The sequence below is a fragment of the Anomalospiza imberbis genome, chromosome 21 (assembly GCF_031753505.1).
Source record: "Anomalospiza imberbis isolate Cuckoo-Finch-1a 21T00152 chromosome 21, ASM3175350v1, whole genome shotgun sequence".
Taxonomy (NCBI): Eukaryota; Metazoa; Chordata; class Aves; order Passeriformes; family Viduidae; genus Anomalospiza; species Anomalospiza imberbis.
This window is the reverse complement of record NC_089701.1, coordinates 20,417-40,446: the sequence shown is the minus strand read 5'-3', so window position 1 is coordinate 40,446 and position 20,030 is coordinate 20,417. Positions and strand designations below refer to the sequence as shown.

The 20,030-nt window shown below is 36.0% G+C and overlaps 1 protein-coding gene across 4 annotated transcripts in view; it reads right to left on the bottom strand.

The window, feature by feature from the left end:
• Nucleotides 1–613: 613 nt before the first annotated feature.
• The window catches only part of GARNL3 (GTPase activating Rap/RanGAP domain like 3), a 30,974-nt gene continuing 11,557 nt past the window's right edge, over nucleotides 614–20,030 (bottom strand). For 3 of the 4 annotated variants that reach the window (XM_068210836.1, XM_068210837.1, XM_068210839.1), the window contains 18 exons: nucleotides 19,625–19,733; nucleotides 18,251–18,296; nucleotides 15,698–15,804; nucleotides 14,759–14,880; nucleotides 13,923–14,027; nucleotides 11,641–11,715; nucleotides 10,607–10,718; nucleotides 9,766–9,864; nucleotides 8,685–8,801; nucleotides 7,812–7,984; nucleotides 7,347–7,505; nucleotides 5,523–5,589; nucleotides 4,784–4,891; nucleotides 4,254–4,372; nucleotides 3,892–4,027; nucleotides 2,638–2,847; nucleotides 2,227–2,338; nucleotides 614–1,470 (listed from right to left, as the gene is read on the bottom strand). In XM_068210836.1, the coding sequence (XP_068066937.1) occupies nucleotides 1,314–1,470; nucleotides 2,227–2,338; nucleotides 2,638–2,847; nucleotides 3,892–4,027; nucleotides 4,254–4,372; nucleotides 4,784–4,891; nucleotides 5,523–5,589; nucleotides 7,347–7,505; nucleotides 7,812–7,984; nucleotides 8,685–8,801; nucleotides 9,766–9,864; nucleotides 10,607–10,718; nucleotides 11,641–11,715; nucleotides 13,923–14,027; nucleotides 14,759–14,880; nucleotides 15,698–15,804; nucleotides 18,251–18,296; nucleotides 19,625–19,733 (2,133 nt within the window). In that variant the 3' untranslated portion in view covers nucleotides 614–1,313. The remainder of the gene's footprint in view (nucleotides 1,471–2,226; nucleotides 2,339–2,637; nucleotides 2,848–3,891; nucleotides 4,028–4,253; nucleotides 4,373–4,783; nucleotides 4,892–5,522; nucleotides 5,590–7,346; nucleotides 7,506–7,811; nucleotides 7,985–8,684; nucleotides 8,802–9,765; nucleotides 9,865–10,606; nucleotides 10,719–11,640; nucleotides 11,716–13,922; nucleotides 14,028–14,758; nucleotides 14,881–15,697; nucleotides 15,805–18,250; nucleotides 18,297–19,624; nucleotides 19,734–20,030) is intronic. The other variant, XM_068210838.1, reaches the window with a different exon arrangement.

Genomic DNA, 20,030 nt, shown 5'->3' with positions numbered 1-20,030 from the left:
TAATAAACTGAAAAAAAAAAATCACTTTGCAAAACCAGTTTTACATTCAGACAGATAGCAGCAAAAGGCACGGATCTCCAGATGATCATGCTTGAACAAAAGTGAAATCATGACATACGGGTGGTATTATGAAATAAAATCATGGATACAGACTTATTTCTACATCTAGAACAAGAAACACTTGCTAATAAAGCTAAAAATATCATATATAGAAAGGCTTGCCGGAAAAAAAAAAAACAAAACCAAACAATCCTTGCAAAGGTGTTCTAGAGGAAAGAGTTAAAAAAAAAAAAATCAAACTTTAAATATAAACCCGTCCTTTAACACAGTAAGAGACAAGATCACTGTTTCGTCACAGAAGACTACCTTATTAGCGCTGAAATTTCTATCTGCATCCAGTCAGAAAAATACAACTATCTGAAATAATTACTTATACTGTTGGTGCAAGCACAGACAACAGCTAATGATGATGTCTGCATAAGAAACTTTTTGTAGTCAAAGATAATTTGGGTTGGCTCTTCTGTCTGTAATGGAAAAATCTGCAGATGCACTACAATAGGAGTTTTCCAGTAGACAGACTGGAGTTTTTGTTTTGGCATTTCTTGTTTGTGCGTGGGTTTTTTAGGTTTTTTTAGTTTCCAACTTTCGGGAAATATTCTGAAAGTTTGTGTGTCCTATAGAAAGGTTCTCTGCTCAGGGATTCTTTATGCCTAAAGAGTTTTCAAGTTTCTCTAAACAAGGAGCCAAGGAAACACCATCTTCATATCTCACCTGATTCTTCAAGGAACACACTACAGATGCATGAATTTAGGGACTGACTCCCAGTGTTTGAAATGACCTTGCCTGCAAGCCTTGTTGTTGTTGTTTTGTTTTTTAAAGACCGAAAAACCAAAGGTAGTGATCTGTGTTATAAAATTCCTCTTCCAACCTGACATACATTGTTGTAAAACAACTCTTGATAGTAATTACAGCAATTAACTTTGCTGCATGTCATTTAGGTAAGTCAAATTATAAGAAGCTTAGAACAAGTAATACTTTTGTTTACTTCAGTTTCAGCCTAAATCTCCCATTGATTACCTACTGTTAGAATGCCATGAAAAGTAATGCTTCATTAACTGAGAAAACATACCTATGTCAAAGATATAAGCATTGCCAAATCAGGCTGTGCTAACCAGAACATGGGTTCCATAAGGATTTATCACCAGAACTTCCAGCCACATTTTACTACCAGAAGCAGTGTTTGTGACATTGCCATAGAGCTTACAGAGCTGTAAGAAAATGTGACGTAAGGAAGAAAGGTTTTAAAAGTATCTTCATTTTAAGTCAATGATGTCTTCATCATATAAAGAAATCCACTGAAATGGATAGCTAGATGGTGAACTCTCCTCCCTGTTCGCTGAAGTATCAGGATCTGAACTAGTGGAAAGATGACATTTTTCAGAACAGCCTTCAAACGAGCTTGAGATTATCCTGCAAAGAGGAAGACAAAAGTTACTAAAAAAAAAAATGCACAAGTCAGGGCAGGAAGGAACAATGGCTACTTCTAGATTTCAAGTTAACCTTAAGACAGACAGAGACCATTACAACTAAGTTTCCTCCTGTTTTACTCTACTAAAAATAATCAAAAGGCAGTATATTAACGAAGTCCCTCACCCAAATAATTTCCGAGTAGGGAAATATATCAAACATAGTTTTACACTGCAAGAGATTTTTTTATTTTGTTACTCTCAGTCTCCTGTATCTTGCCAGTGTTCTGTATTCTGCCAGTACTCTACGCAAGCATAGGTTATGGAAACAGTGAAAACAAGAGAATGGCACTGGGGTGTTCTGGTTCAGGGCAAATCTGGGAGAGTGCTAAACAGACAAATGCTAAAGTATTTTTTCCACAAAATTTATTCTGAAAATAGCAACGCAGGAGCGTACAAAGAAAACAAGAGAGTCTGCACAGTGTAACTGCAGTAGTCCAAATCTTTATAACAGGTTCAGCTGCAGCAGCTCCCCACAAAATGCCCTTTAGTCTTGTATTGCTCATTAACATGTCTTTAGCAAAAAGTGTAACTGCTTCAGTACTTAAGGTATTCAGATACTCTAACAAACACATTAGCATGAAATGCACATGGATATACAAAGGTTTCAGTCAGCCTCATGCCAACTGAGATAAGCTTGAGCAATCAATTCTGAAAACATTTACAGTCTAACTTAGTCTCTTTTCTAAGGTATATTTACCTGTCACTACTAGATGATCTTATAGCTCCCTGCTTAGGGTCTGACTGTCTTCGAGAAACCTTTTGCATCTTCTGTGCACTTTCTGTCTTGGGTATAGGCTCATCCAAAAGACCTCAATAAAGGAATAAAAAGCTTAATATTTTCAACAGAAAGCAAAGTATTAATGAAAAAGTATCTGTTGCTGTTTTCCATTATTAACCATTTCTACCTAGCTTAGAATATAGCCATCTCATACATGATCAGACAATAGCTATACTATTTGCAAATAATGCTTCCTCACTGTTTCCTTTTTTTATTTTAATATTTTATGAATACTAGCTGCATTTTATAAACCTACCTGGGATGGTGCAAAGATTAGAAAGTATATGTTTGGCAATTGATATGTAACACTGAGGAATGAGGAGAGTTTACCCAGCAATTCTTTACGTGTTCTGCTTGCAATTTCTTTAATTTCCATACGAGATAAAGGTAGTGAGTGCATAACTGGAAGAGAGGTAATGCCACTCGATGTTGTAGTAGTGATGACCTTGGGAGCCAAAGGTGACTTCAGAGGTCGCTCAATGCTTCGCCCAACCAGGTTGCTGAGAGGTATTTTGTACAGATTTTTGCATGGAGCTTCACCTGAAACACAGAAAGAAAAAAGAATATTACACTTGTGTAATAGAATCGGTTCTTAACAATTCCAAATGAAAAGTTGTAAAGACAAGCTATACTTGTTGAGCTGGGCACTTTTTAACTGAAATGACAAAGACCTTTCTTGCTTTAGAGATCTTTCAATACAAGTAAGCTAGGAGAAGGAAGAAATACAAGCAATTTGACTTAGAGAGAAAAATAAGATTGACTCTTGGCAACACGAATCAGGAGCGGAACCAGGAAGTGAATTTATATGACCTGCAGCTGGTACTCTGCATTCTGTGCAGTATTTCCCGTGTGTTTTAAAATACTGCAAACATAATTGGAGCCTGGATCTCAAGTGGTTTAAATCATTACTCCTCCTCTTAGGTAACACAAAATACCATGTTTTCCTAATTCCTAGAAGAAAAACAAACCAAAGTCCCAAACTCACCATCAAATAAGAAATTTGTGATTACCTTCTCCTTTTCCTATCTGCTAACAGTAAAGCAGCAGATTTAGGGAAGAAAGGTGTACATACATCTTGCATTATTTAGTTGATGTTCCCTTGTTTCTCCTCTATTGTTACACTATAGATTGACTGTTCATAGATCATGTTACACTAAATTGTCTGTGCAAAGCTTTTCAAGGCATCTTACTTTTATTTTGCAAATGAGTTTCAGCCATTCAGTGGTTATTCAGCTTTTCTTTAATGAAAGGAATAGCGTATGTGAAATGTCAAGCTTTCTGAAATGTCAAGCTTTCTCACAATTTTATGGTCCTTTTTGCATTATGACTCGTGGTCACATTGCGAAAGAGTCATCAAGATATTGTGGTTTAATTCCTCCCTTCCTACAGAATTTATTTCTTCAGAACAGTGCTACCATGTATTCAGAAAAGACACTACAGTGCAAAAGCTCAGCCAAGTGTGGAAAATAGAAAATCTCTTATCCTCTACACTTTCAGGTAGGAACTCACATTTTTTACCATCTTTACTTAAGATCAGCCGCACCGAGATGTGACAGCTGCTGGAACAATTAGAGATCACATTACCTTCTAGAGAAGGAAGAGGTAATTCTGCCTTTTCATAAGCTGTTGGTGTTTGAGGAGAACTCTTTGAACTCATTTCCTTAGAGCTGCTGTCAGACGATCCACTTACTGCAGCAGTAGCTTTAAAATAAATATCTGACTGAAATGACAAATAACTCATCATTAGTACAGTGACACTTTCTTAACCATCTTCTGATTCTCTTTGTCCTTGATACAAACTAGGAGCAGACAGATGAACAATTATTGCAGATAAAGTAAGCATGTAATTCAGTTTTGTTTGTTACATTTTTAGTGGCAGCAACTTTTTATGTTAATTAGATCCCAACATATCACAGAAATAGTCAAACACGATTTTTCTGTCTTACCCTTGATGCTACAAGTTGAAGCTCAGGCACAACTGCTGTGTGGACTAGGTTCCCATTCACCACTAATCGGATCTCAATGGAATCAGTAGTGAAGGCAAGAACATAAGGGAAAGCACAGACTGCAACAAAATAGAAGTTATTTGGCAAGGAAAAATGGTTAAAGCAAAAGTTTCTTGGATGCTCCACAAAAATTGTTCTTGACCTCTTCTGGCATGTTCCCTTCCTATGAAAAGTTTTGTCTAACATACTGATGTACACCGAACTACATCGAGCCTGAAGAAAATTTCACTCTTCATGCCTGGCCGAATATAGAGGGAATGGAAAATGAGAAACACAAAGAGAAACGTTCAACAAAGGATGAACTTGCTACCAAGGCTCCACTTTTCAAAATAATCATATTCAGAAACTTAAGTCAAGTGGCATCATGCATGTAACATGCTTATTCCCAGAATACTGTAATCCCACCAGAGCCAAGTGCAGGTGAAAATAGTAGTGAAAAAACCATCTACTAAAAAGAGGTATTTTCTTACCAACAGCATAAGGAACTTGATTCCAGCTGAAGTGGAAGTCATAAGCTGATGGCTGGACCAGTGGAGAACCTCCACTGAAAGGATATACCTTTCTGTATTGACAAACATCTGCAGCAAAACAGGAAAAGAAGCACTTTACACTGTAAGCGACCACCACCCATTTTATAGGGAGATTTTGCAGAAGGGTGGACATTATCACACACAATCAAACATTCATGTAAAAGTCCCTCTATAGCCAAACAGCTAAGCAAAATTTGCTTTCTCTGAGAACACACTGGAAAGACCAAAATAAAAGACCTAAGTTTTAATAAGCTGTCGTATTTTCTAAAGTAAGTATTACTGTTTCAACAGTTACCAGGTCCCTAACTTGTCTATAGATAAAGAAAGAAGCAAGGAAAATTCAGAAAGTAGTGTCTGCAGAATTGTACCTCTCTGCCCTTCAAGTAGCCATATGTTCATGTAATTTACATTCTTTGAGGACTGTTATACACATGGTTTATTACAGACACCAAGATTTCAAGAATCATATAACCTGCACATCTATAAAACAGCTAGTATGACTAAAATACTTGCATTTCTAATTTCTCCAATATGCATTTAAGTTCCAAAGAATGTATTTTGACAAACTTTCCATGAAACACTGAAATTTATTTTCAGGTACAGACCTAGACTCCAATGAAAGAAGGTCTACATATGCAGATTGAACTATTGCCATATCTGGCCTTCCCTAAACACTTACAGTTATAACACAACAGTAGACCAGCTTCACCGTCTTCATATACATCAATAGCTGCAACAAAATTAACCTGCAATGATAATGGAAAAGATTAAGAAATAGGCAGAGGATACTGTGGTTATTACAACTGGGTTGTGACTAACAAGCAATACAATCAGTTGGGGAAGTGCACAACCACAGGTAAAAGGCAAAAGAAAAAGAGAGAAATAAATAAATACATTTATAAAAATAGCTTCTTTTGCTATCAAGATGAAAATTAATTTCCTTTGTATTTGGTTCTGTACAGTACTGAACATTCATAACCATACCACAGCGTAAAGCAATAAGAACATATAACTTGTTTAGCAATACAAATTTTGGGAAACGAGGATGATTTCAGAAAGCTGTGAATCAACATGGTACGGTAAAGATAACAAGTCTTTTCAAAAAGTGATCTTCAACTGCACATCATGACTGGCAAAAAGGTCAGATACAACAATTACTGGTTCAAAACCACTAACATTCACAGAGGTCAACAGGTACGTACCTAAGGATTACTGAACAGTCTGAATTTACAAATTGAGAAGCAATGCTGGTTAAACCACAGTATTTTTTACATAGATTAGGCTACATAAATTCTCTTAATTCAACTTTGCTTTTGTCTTTTACATTTAGATTTAAAACAAACCAAAACAGCCATAAAAATTAGGATATCTGTTCAGGAAATGAGATCTCATTAGTGAAATGCATAAGGTTACTTGGACAGGGAGAAGGCTGAGATACTGATTCCATGAACAGCAGTTCTTTGATTTTCCTTCATTTAAGATTACTGTGCAGGTCAAGAACCGTTAAGAAAACCTGAAAGTTTACGCATCCATAGCAAATGCATTTTGACCCATCTTCTGTAGTGACTGAAAGCCATTGCTGCTATGTTGTCCAGAGAAATAAGCAGGCAACCCATTTCAACATCATAGAAATCACTATCTCAGCTCATATTAATTGCCTGCTTTATTTGTCTTCCAAAAGGAAATAAGGATTCCAGTGTGGAAAAGAAAAGGGACTGGTGGATGGCGATGGTGATGTACTTCTCCATCCCCATTCTTTACTTCTAGCTCCTCCTCATCCAGATTAAGATTGATTCCCAGTGCTGTGGAGAAGTTTACCACTTGATCAACCATGCCAGGAGCATTTCTTCATCACCAGATCCAAATAAAAATAGAGACGATTTAAAAAGAAAATAACTTATCAAGAACCATCAAATGAAAAAAGTAGACCTTTATCTCATTAACAACAACAATAACAGATTACCTGTGCAAAATCTTCCTTTTTTCCTACCCCTATGTCCTATACAGATAGGTATTCAGTTATTAGTTGACTGCACAGCATTTTCTTAAATAGAACGATAAACTATATGTAAATATTTTAGCTACATGCAAATAGGCAAATCTGAATAAGATACTGGTGGTCAACCACTGAAGTTATTTTGAAGCAATTTTTTAAACAACAAAATACTGATACCACAAAAAAAAAAAAAGCAAAAAGCTAACTACTGGCTAAGAAAGAAGAAAAAGAAATTTTTGACAACAACAACATTCCAGACCCTGAAACACAGGCTTTTTCCCCAATGTCCTATCTTAAAACTACCTCTCTCAGAAGTTATAATCATGTATCCCCAAAGGAATAAATATCTCAGAATGTCCTAAAGCAGTGGTTATAGAAGTAAAAAGTAGCACACACCAGCATCTCCATAAATTACACTCCTAGGAGGTCAGCACAGCATGCACTGAGACTGCAACAAATTATGCTCAGTGGAGGTCTGCAAAAAAAGTTTCAATGATGAAAACTTACCCTGTTTGTTTCAACATGATGCAATCTATAGGACTCCCCCGTGCTCTCATTGACTAAATCAAACTGATGCCGATATGCTACACAGATCATATTGTCACTGTCTCCAGTTGGTCCATCCACCAGCGTCATAACCACTGGAGGGTCAGAAAGGCATATTTCCTATAACGTAAATAATAGAATTACACTCTTTTTCAAGTTCCAACTGTGGGTGCTGCAGGTACTCCATAATTTTAAAGGAATGTTTTCTAAGCACAGAAACATAAAGAACAAGCAGAAAAAATCCTTAAAAAAATCTGAAAGTTTTATTTAGCATATATACAATTGAACTCCACCATATGGCTTCTCACTTTAATTTGTCTGTAGGTTCAGGAAGATGATAATGCATACTCTGCCTTCCCCACATCCCCCACACTAGCTGAGTGCTGCTCAGCGTGTTAAGATAATTAGTAACTAGAGTACACATACCCGGATGTACTGGAACTCCTCTACTGGAGACTCAGGAGACGATAGCAGAGAAGTCCTAGTTGAAGTGTTGTCTGAATTATATTTCTTTGTGACGAGAAGTAGCTTATTCCGAATAGCTGCAACAATCCTCAGTTCGCTTCCATGGTGAGTATTAATGGCATACAAATGGCAGCCTGAGGAAATAATGTTCTAGACTCTAAGTGGCTGGGAGAGGGTCTGATTTTTTTTGTTCTGTATTTGTATGATGAGTAGTACAACAGGGCTCTGATGGATGACTTAGCAACATAGAATTAAGAACTTATTAAAAACTCCTCAATAGGTTTATATCAAGTTCTAGAAAAAGACAAAAGCCTACGACCCTTTTGAAATCTACTTTTACCTTTAATACAAAGTACACGGATTGTCACTATTCCACAACTTTCAGCTTTTCAAAGCAACTTGCTTCTGAAGACCAGGAAACATTTATTTCTACAAAAATAATGGGCAACACCCAGATTAATCTAAGCACTACTGTTAGGGTAGTGATAGGGGATCTGCCAATGTGCCAGTCCAACTTAAAGCGTGCTTTATTTCAGTCTAACATCCCCACAAAATTCTTCTCCTATCTTCCACCCCTGAAATCCTATTTTTCTCTTAAAGCTTTTCATCAGCAGCAATTTCCAAGTAACATGGTTTTTTTACAACATTCAAAAATGTCATGCTGGACATACTAAAGTAATTTTCAAATATAAGCTTAACAAAGTTTGAGTTGAATTGTCCAGAGAAAAAACTAAAAGTGAACACCTACACCTGCCTAAAGAGAGCTAATAAGCCCCTGGCAACTACCAGCATTGAAGCACAGTGGATGTTTTTAACACAGGATAATAATATCACCTTTTGTTCTCTCCAGTTTATTTTCTCTGCAGTCATATTTGCTTCTTGTAATTTTTTTAGTCTCTATATCTTTTTGGACAGCACTGAGTCTGAAGACGAGGATACGAGAGTCTTTCCCTGACATATGGAGAGAACCAGGAAAAAAGAAAAAAAAAGACCAAGGTAGTTTGAAATTAATACTTGTGACGAGAAGCAGCACCTAACAAACAGAGCAAAAGTAAACAAAGCATAATGCCTCTCTGGGGACAGAAGACTTATGAACTCTGTAGGATTTACAATTCTAGTAACCAACCCCTTCAGTACAGTAGCCAAGTTTCCCTCCCATTAGGTGGTGCTGCACCAAAGAATGATCTGAGCAAACAGTGAAATGCACAGTATTTTGAAAATACATAAAATCTTGCAAAATAACAAAAATACATTAGATATAAACTACAGGGCAAGAGTAAAAGGGTTAACTTTAAGAGCTGGAACCATCCAGGTGAGCAACTGATAACTGGATCCTCAGCAGAGTTTTAACCCTTCAGGATACAGAAAGATTTTCTCTAGAAATTTCACAAACTAAGTTTTGATATAACTACACTTCCCAGATCCTCAGAAATGCCACCCATTATCCAGGCTGCAAATCCAGGATGCCACACCAGCTGTCTTGAGAGAACTGCAAATGGCTCTCACACAGTTTGAGCTAGTTCTGTTAAGATCTCAGGGTGCATTTCACCAGATGCAACCAAATTGGGCAACTCCCAGTGATACAGAAGGAACCATGTTTCACCCAAAGCTTGGGTAAGCAGAACTTCAGCAAATACTGAGGAAACAGACATAACAGGGTAAAAAAATAATAAACCAACCATATCTGTAATGCTTTCCTAGGCTATACATAAAGATCTTGATCTTGCTTTGTGTATGTTCCCTTCATGAAACTCGGTCACAGACTACTCTTTTATTGGGTAAAAACTACCTTACAAAAAAAGTGCACACTTTATGCACATTTAATCCTTCTAAATGAGACGAAGTTGTCATGAGACATACATACCCAGCAATACCTGGAGTCATGCAAGAATCCAAGAACAGGGACCTCTCCTACCTTTGTCTGTTCGGGCAATCAAAAGATCCAGAGCTTCCAACACATTCATCTGCTTTATTTGGAGAGTTTTATCAAATACTTGCACTGACTGTTGACCATCTAAAAAAGAAACACACATGTATTCACGACCCTACTAAAACTTGCTAGATGCTGGTTTTGAACCATATCTTTCTTCTAATTAAAGCCTTGGGTTTTTTTTCTTACAAAAAAGAAGATAAAAAAACCCAAAAAGAACAGCACAAAGCTCCTACATGTGCCACAGCATCACAGTCAATACTTCACCACAGGAGACTTCTATTGTCATGAATCAGATTAAGCAACTGAAATGTAAAAGTGCCATTCCTTTGGCAAGTTTGAGAATTATGACCAAGCACTAACTTCATTCCCTCAGTCCCGCTGGCTTACGTAGCACACAGAGGATTATAAGGGGTCAGAGTAGCAATATCATTGCTAAGGGAAGAAGTAGGATTTCATTGTCACATAAGCCCTTGGCTTCATGCCCACTATTATCAGGGGCTAAGAAAACCAGACAAGCCATTTAGACACCTCTTGAACCTGGATGCGACCTCCTACAGCTTTTCAGATGGTCAAGAAAACAACATCTGAAACAAGAACACATTCAGAAATCTGCATTAACACTAGCTCTCCAATATGGCTTGATTCTACTGCAGAATGAATTTTCACAACTAGGTTACATAAATGTAATAGATTTACTTGGATTATTAACTATCCCCCTACATAAATTCTTACTAACACCTGAACAGAGTTTATGAACACACATTTTCAAGAAAATGGTCAGATACATAAAAATTAACACAAAAACACTAGATCATTTACTAACCATCTATTAACAAGATGCCAGCATCTGTAGAAACCAGCAAGGACTGGCCCCAAGAATCTGCACAGACAACCTCATGAGGAAAATTACTGCAGAAAGACTGAGATTCCCAAGGCTATGAAGTAACATAAGGGATACATATTAAGTACACTAAAAAATACAGATCATACAGACACAGAAAGTGATGGAAAATGGCAATAACATGTAAATGCTTTTGGCAGGATACATTTCCAAACAGCATATTGTTGGAATTTGAAATATCAAAACTGAAATAATTTTCTTGCAGAGGACTTTCTGCATCAATTCTGGTTTGGAGACTAGTAAGTGTAAGACACATACCTGAAATGCTAGAATTAAAACACATGCAGCTGAAACTCAGTGCAGCCATCACACAATAATTCTTTTCATTTAAAAATCCCGAACCTATATACTTAAAATATATGTACCAATATGCATATGCAGTTTGCTTACATTTTATGGTTCAGTTTGTGATGTTTAGTGACTAGCACATGGTACAGTTAAAACTGCCTTTCTGCCAAATTGTTCTTCCATCCTGTATTCTCTGTACTTACCTCCCAGAGCCTGCCCCTCCTCTCCCAATTTATATATTAGTTGGAATCTCTGAAATTCTAGAAGCACTTCTGAAGCTTCTGTATATAAAACACATGCAGAAGAGTGCAGCTGGCATATTTCACTCCCTAATGACTTCAAACAAAATTTAAATGAAATTAAAGGAAATGAAAACACAACTGAATCTTGTTTCAAACGTGCTGAAATTAAAATAAAAGATGATTGCATATGGAAAATGTCACCTTCATTGAATTTTCTCAGGTATAAATATGTCCACATTTGCTTTAACTTAAGAAGTGCTTCTGCCCCCATGCTCATCCTTTATTAATCCAATAGTGGCTGCAGAATCACTTTGACACTGTACCTTTCATCATTTCTGCTGCAGCATCTAATTACAGAAGTAAATAAATATATACCATACTAGATAATGTTTAATGTTCCATAACTTCTCTGACAGTTTCACTCACCTCCTTTTTACAAAAGCTTGTGGTTGACAAGTTAGCTGTGGTATCCCCTTTCACAGTGGTTTTCAATTTCAGTGCCTAATACAAACAGATGTTTTATTTAAACTGAGTTTTTGTCAGCAATACCCAAACTAAAGACTATATTAAAAGGACAATTTTAGGACTGGAAAGTAATTCCAGTTTGGAATTCCTATGCCATTTTAAGTAATGAAAAAAGAAGCAGAATTCTGTATCCTCAACAATGTCCGATGGTTATTAGGTATCTTCTCAGCCAAAACGTATGTTGGCTGTTTCTTGTTGGTTTTTTTTTGTTTGTTTGTTTACTTGCTTTCTAAATGGCAACTCAGAAAAGAAGAGTCAAACATAGTAACAGAGAAAAACCTTCACCTCAAACTACAGAATCTAACCATCTACACAGTTTACTTTATTATCTAGCCAGATAGAGGATCCTCTTGTCAATAACACAAACTGACCTTTGATTTGCAAAACTTCCTAACCAACACTAAGGCAAACTGTATATATGTCTGTCTACATATATTGCCAGGCATCCCAAGGACAGTTGGCCACCGGATCACAAATACTTCAGCTAGAAGTAACTGGAAGAAGCAAGGTGATTTTGAAAGGGGCAAAACCTCCACAGAAGTACAGTATATGCATAGTTTCATTGACTTACACAGTAAGGCTGTTACTGTAGCCTATATTCCTTCATTGCTAACTTTCACAGCATACCTTAATGCAAAGTTTAGAACTAACCTAAACCAAATTTACTGCCCTAGAGTTTGCCTACCATCAAGCATGGTTCTCTGTGAAGTGGTAGTAAATACCTGCCTGAATCACTTGCACATTTGCATTAAGCATGGCTGCCAGCTTACAGAGATGCACAAAATACTTCATTGTATGAACATTTTAATTCCATCTCACCAGTCAGAAGAGATCACCTTGACAATAAATAAATTATTTAAATATACAGCTGAATCACTTATCAGTGAATTTTGTCCACAATCCAAAAAGTCGACTGGCTATACATTCCTAGTTTGACAAGAATGATTGAGTTACTTGGAAGGTATCTTGAAATATGGTCAAGCCTACAGTTTGCAACTCAGAGGAAAGATCTTTTAGGGAAGGGAATAATTAAATTTTAAAAGAACTGCCAAGAAAAACACTAACAGGTATTGACGAATTTATAACCTACATAATAGGTTTCGTTTTGATGAAGACCATATTGAGGATGGAAGTCTTGTTTAACAAATGGGTCTCAACTAGATTTGTTAGCTCTCATCTGCCTAGCACCATTCTCTACCTTTAACCACATCTAGAACTTAGACTCTTCTAATCCTTAACTTACTAAGACAAAAAAAAGGGAGAGAAGAGAATTGAGGTTTGTTGGTAGTGTGGGTTTTTGGGGTTTTTTTTGGTTTACTGCATTTGGTTCAGTGGTTGGGGTCGGTTTTGTTTTGTGGAGGGTTTTTTTTTGGTTGGTTGAGTTTAGGCTTTTAGTTTGTTTGGGATTTTTTGTTGCGTTTTTTGTTTTGCCTTTGTTTTTGCTCTGTTAGCTCCTGCTGAGTTAAATCACCTCAGAAAAAAAGTATTCTTAAAATAAGCTGCAGATCCATGAGACCAGTCTGGATCAAGAAGAAACAAGTGAGAAAGGACAGGGGAACTGATGAGCATAGGCACTGTTGGCTTTTTTTTGCTGCAATGAATTGTCAGATCAAAGCAGACTAATCTAAATCATTGGGAGGTTGTACTTTTCACAGAATCAAAAAGTTAGTAATCCCATAGAAGATTGCAGTCAGCAATCTCAAAGATGTGTGGCAAACTCTGATTCGACAGAAAGACTACCAAAATTTCTCCCTGACTAAAGAAGTCTAAGTATTTTCTAAGAAATTCAATCTTAAAAAAAACATACAGAGGAAATCCATGAACGATTATGTTTTTCCAAAGCACAGAAAAAGACACAGCACTCTTCTGCTTGGAGAAAGCATCTGCTGCATGAAGCAGGGAAAGACCTTTCAGGTTTGATCCTAAGGTATAATTTTTACAACCTTCATTTAATTCATGTATGATATAAATATTTGTACACGTATACCTCAGGTGTTACATATAAATACTTCTATTCATCTTTTATTTTAATGTAACTCACAATAATGCAATACTACAAAACTATTTCTGGTCACGGAAAACTGCATTAGATCCCGACATAACTGCAAGGTAATCAAAGTCTAACAAAAGGAGTGACACAGCCTTTGTAAACATAGCTGCATTACCTTCTAAATTGATCCTACCTGACCAAGCCGAACAAACTCTGCTTGTCGAGCTTCCTCTTTTTTCCGTGTTGCTTTTGGGGACTCTGGTAACACATCACTGAAGGATCTTCTATTAAGCATGTTCTGAAACATAAAATGGTTCTTTCTAGCTACACAGCTTCTCAGAGAAGAGAAACTGCATGTTCTGAAACATAAAATGGTTCTTTCTAGCTACACAGCTTCTCAGAGAAGAGAAACTGCAACTCTTCCAATCCTTCTGTGCTTTACCTTACAACTTGTCAAAGTTTACCACTGTCATGTTCTGTACAATCATGCTACATGAATATGTGACAAGAATATATGAAAAAGAGAAGTTTAAGCATATCTATATCGATAAAAGAAATAAACATTGGTCAAAAAAATAGCACCTTGCTAGCTTTTGAAGTACAGAGCTTATTTTTAGTTAAGAAGCACCTCAAGAGTAAGTCTTCATCATCCAAAATAAAGTTACCTCATAGCTAACCAGGGTTAAGAATAATCCAAATTTGCACATAACAGAACAAATGCAGATTTTATGGTGATGAGACTAATGCCTGTATTTATACTATCTAAATTCCCCATTCCCTTGCCGCAGGTAAGCTTACACAAAGTATGACATTTTTATGCTTCTCCTCACACCTGGTGAAGAGTCCTGTCCAGAAAGGACTGACAGTTTTCATACAACTGTAAAGTAAGTTATACAATAATTGGTATTTAGCTTAGTCATATGCAATTCAGTGCTCATTAGGATTACAGTCCTTTAGAGTGACAGAACATTCAAGCTACTAGTTAGAACAGGACAGCATTTGTGAGGGATGCAGAAATTTCTGACTTACATTTCCCTTGTGTAGGTCAGGCATCATGTCTTGGTATAAAGAGCGGATCAGCATGTCTAGAGTGCGTTGACGTTTCTGAGAAAATGTTGGTGTTTCCAAGGTGGCTTTTTCACCATTTATTACTAAAAGATTATGGAAAAAAGATACATTATGTAAATGAATTTCAAGAATCTCCACTAAATCTAGTTTGCCTCTGTACCAAAACACCTGCTCTGCCCCTATTAATTTAGAATTGCCTCCTTTTTGCCTTTTTAAAGTGAATAACTCTCCCTTAAGTTAAAGGAGAAAAATTAGTAATAGAAGAATTCCACAAGGCATCAGAATAAATACCTAACTAATAGAAAAACTAAAGACAAACTGCCAGTCAATTTAAGTACTAAGCAATTTAAATACACAAAATGAGCCTGTCAGGTCTAATTGTAATCCACATGGTCAATTTTCAAAGATTCCTTTCTTGCTGATTTAGAAGGGCAAATACAGGTCAATGAAAACTGGAGCTGAATCATTACAGAATTAAAATGTGCTGCATAGGCGTCCTTCAGCACCTTTAAGAATACATTCAGAAAAGATGCTATTTTCAGGTTTTCAGAGCTACTAAATTAGCACCTTCTATTACTAAATAGTGAACAGCATTATAAATCCTTTCAGATCTCCCAAGCCCTTTACAAAAAATGCAAAGCTAAATATGGCTGCACGTTCTGCACACACAAAAGCCAGCCCCTGTCTAGTAGCCTGAGAAGAAATTATTTTTTTTGTTAATCTGACCGTAACAGTTTGATGGAACTGACATCCCAACTATGCTACAGATGCAAAAAAAATAACTGCATACAGATCAGCAGAATACACAAGAAAATGCATACACGTTTTAAGCATCATGAATTTTAATTTGTTAGCACAATTATTACAAGTGTGTTTCTAGCAAAAGAAAAACTGACTTACATTTCACCAGCACAAAATCCCTGAATTCCTGGTGATTTGTAAACACAGGTGGGGATGGAAGGGGAGGCCCAAAGAGAGGAACACTTTCTTCTGAAAATATTTTCAGCCTATGGGAAGTACAAATCTTTACTTACAGTGAAAGTCACATTCAAACCCTACCTTTTTTATAGACACTATTCAGAACCGGAGAAAAAAAAATGGAAACTTATCTTGGCATCTTACATCAGAATTTCAAAGGGCATAACAAAAAAAGATTCACTTGGTATTACTCAGCAGAGCAAAGTTATGTTTCTTTTACACAAACTAACATTGGGACATAGAATTAGAACAGAACTTCGCAGTTCTACTCATGCAGCAATAGTTTTAGTGGCACTAGCAAAATATGGTCCTGTTCAAAAACTCTGTAAAAGAACAGGTCTTCACCTACAAAATACATTCTCCTTACAGATTTCCACTTTCCCTATGCATTCACCACACACATGAAATATATGATGCTTTCAAAGTAACAATGGCTTATGACATATGAATCTATAGCTTGGGAACAGCAAAATCATTTTCACTGAGGAAGACAGAGTCAGAATAACTTCCATCACAGCTGGACCTGCTGAGTTATTTTGATCCATAACGAATCCAGCATAGCAATATTGAATGGCAGATACAAAACCCATGCTTATTTGTTCATCAGGGCATAGCTTCTTTAAGATAAGTAATCATTCTTGGCTATTTCAAGTAACAGTTTGCCGACAAGTCTTCTAAGTGGCATGTGCAGATGACAAAGGTCACAGCAAGTTAAGTGGCAAAATTATAGATTCAACCCATATCTGCTATTTTAGAAACCAGACAGAATTTGCTTTCTCCAAAAACCAGCAGTGACTGGCTGATACTGAGTCTAATGGATCACAATGCTTTCATACGGTCTTTTTTCTTGAAAGCTTAGGAACTGCATACAGTATGAAATGCAGTACTACATTTGCATGACTATTGATCATCCTAATATTTGCTTCACATACTTGAGACACAGTTTCACAGATGCCCTATGTCTATTTAATTATGTCCAGGTAAAAAACGCAATCGTTTATAACTACAAAAGGTGTGAAATGTTCCTTGACTAGATCAGAATGAATTATGACAGGGAAAGACATAACAAAACCGACTAAAAAAATAGACTTCTTGAGTGACATAAAATATAAAGGCATTCTAAGCAGAAATTTAGTGTCAGACCTCATAGGGGTATTGCATTTGAAACAAGGAAAATTTGCCTCAAAAGCCTACAGCATCCCCTGTCCCTTTTGACTGAAATTTTGGCCACTTGGAAGACTATTTTCACACACGCACAAAAGTAAGAGAAGGAACAAGTTCTATTCAGGCCTACAATGAAAGGACAGAAGGAAATGTAACTGGGGCAAGCTGAAATATAATGTTCTAAGGTTGTCATATAAGAAAAAAATACTATGTGATATATGTACTATGGCAAGATGTGTCAAGACTGGCAGAATGAAGCAACTAAGATGGACTGATCTAGTAAAACCTGCCAGTTACTTAATGCAAAGAAGACTAATTTATCTTATGTACTGCAACTCATTTCCTTCCCCACATAAAGAGCAATATAAAAAGCATTTTACCATGGCTAACCCATCTACAGACTATCAGTTCACAATCAGGACAACAATTATTTCTTAAAGGGTAATGAAGGACATATGCCCAGGTTTCTGTCTCAAAGCAAGAAAAAAAAGAAAGAAGTGACTGTATTTTCACTGCACATTGGAATAATGAACATGTTTTGTGTTTCTCACAAACCTAGGAATACTGAAAAGCAGAAGCTATGAGGACAATCAATTTAAACAAATTTGCAAGAGGAAGCTGACAAGATCTTGAAGCAAAATAAAACTATTCTTTTGCTTAACTGCATTACAGACATGATCCAAAAGAAACCTTAGCTGTGAATAGGAGGCAGAGGAAAAAAACCCACATACACAAACTGAAGTATCATTCTTCTCTGGAGTTAGATTTAATGGAATGCTGGAGAAACATAGTAATATGTAAAATTCTGGTAGGTTTTCAGTACTTGACCTTCAGCTATACAAGTACTCTATGAAAATCCCTAAAAATCAACTAGTTTGCTCAACTACAGCCAAACTGCGATTTGTAAGGACTTGTAGTCCGTGGCTATCACAACATCACGTGCATTAACTTTCATCATCCACGTAGTTTACTATGTCATTGATCTCACTGGGTCTGAAAGTTCCAAGCATATCTTTCCTCATTTTTTATATTTCATCTAAAAACCAGTTTTGGGTTTCCGCCTAGTTTATGCCTGTTCCAGAATTTTAATTTTTCTGATGGTTAGAAACCTGCTACTTATAGCCAGTTTAGTGACACCTGCATGCAGGTCCATATTGCTCTTCAGTTTCTAAAGCTCATATGGCTTCCTGACATACAGACAGGTGGACCTGTCTATATGCCAGAAAGTTGTCCCATTCCCAAAATGTTTTCCCATTTTCTCTAAACCATCAGTAATTCATTGTGAAATTATTTGCTACAATCAGGACCTACCTGTAACTATCATTCTGCTTATTATATCTCACTAAAGCAAAAATATCTGCCATATAGTTAAGGAAGTTAATCCAGTTCTAATAAAGCTCACATGTATTTTAATAAACTTTTCTTTTCCTGGAGTACATTATAGGTAAAATATATTAATCAAGTCAATGTAAATATATAAACAATTCTAAACTATGCAGATTTTACTGTTTATAAAAAGGGTCCTACACAAAAATGTTATTGCTTGATCAACAGTTTTAAAAATCAAGCCACTAACACAGACAGAGGGTAAGGCATACTAAAGAAGTTTGTCTTTTTATTTGATATATTTGTGATTAAAAATTCTTTTAGTTGATAAAGCAGTACTGATTACTGAACTTTGCTTATACCAAAGCTTCCACTGAAGAAAAGATTCCAATGAAACAATTTAGCCAACAGAATTATAGGAAAAATGAGAGAATCATTTCAAGTGCATGTTATACTAAGGCTGATGCTCTATTGTAGAGTTACATTGATGTGGTAAACAACTCTTCTTAGTATTTAGGTTCCTTTGATATGTAAATATTTTTATTATTTTTTCAATCTTTATTCATTTTCATTCACCCCTAGCAAGAGGGTTCTAGGAACATTTAGTCTGCCTGAGAACTAGATGTGGAAGTCTTAAGCTTTGTGATAACTTTTTAAAACTCAGCATCAGAGTATGGACAGAAATTAGACTTTTCTTATTTTCATTCATTTTTCCTCATTCCATTCCATCTAGTTTACCACATGCCAGGTTGGGGTTTACAGATTGCTACTATTGTGACCCCATGGTAATTCCAAGAAATTGCCCGCTGGTTTTTGCGATCATATAGTCTTCAAAATGTTTTCAACCAGAAGTCTGAAAAACACAGGCTGTCAAAAAACTGGAGAATGTATGGTAAATGGTCTGAAAAATTTGACAAATACTGAATTGATCTAAGATACATAAATATTTAAAATAAACAGCATCTAAACAGTGAAAGGCATTATTGAGTAAAATGCCAAATTTTAATGCCAAAATAATCTACAAAACTAAGAGAAATATATTTATGAATTTGTATCTTTTGAAAATGTATAAAATTAGATTTGTGAAATGATAGAAACGAATGCTTTCAATAAAATTATTTAAAACTCGCATTCTTGCTTTTACCTTATCTTCTAAGGGATTTAACAAACACTGTTTGATGTTGCAGACTTGGAAACTCCTAGTCAAGAAGCTGGAGGTGAAGAATGTAAGAATGCAATTGTCTTTGTAAAATAATTTTCACTTCCATAAACAGCATATAGGGAGGAATTAGGGCAGAATTAAAAGTAATATTGATCTTTAAAAAAAAAAAGCATTAGAAAATGTCAGGAAAAAGATACGTGTAAAATGAGAGCGAATCATGGATGGCTTGAATGCTGGAGAAGACTCTTCACCTTCCTGAAATATTATAGTGACAATGTCATTTCCAATATGTCGCTTCCTTTCTACCTGGAAAAAAAAGGAAAACAAAAAAGGAAAAAAAGAAAGACGAGGCAAAAAAAAAAAAAAAAAAAAAAAAAAAGAGATAGATACAGTGACTTACAAGACTTACAAGAGACTTACAACATAAATGAGTATCTTAGCAATTCTGTGACAGAATAGTAAAACAATATTCCTAAATTCCAAACAGAAAAATTACAGTCAGTATGACTAAGGGCAATATAAAATCATTACTAAACTATAAGCAAGTAAACCTAGCAATGACATGATGCACACAACAAGGCAAGTTCTAGAAGAATAGATATT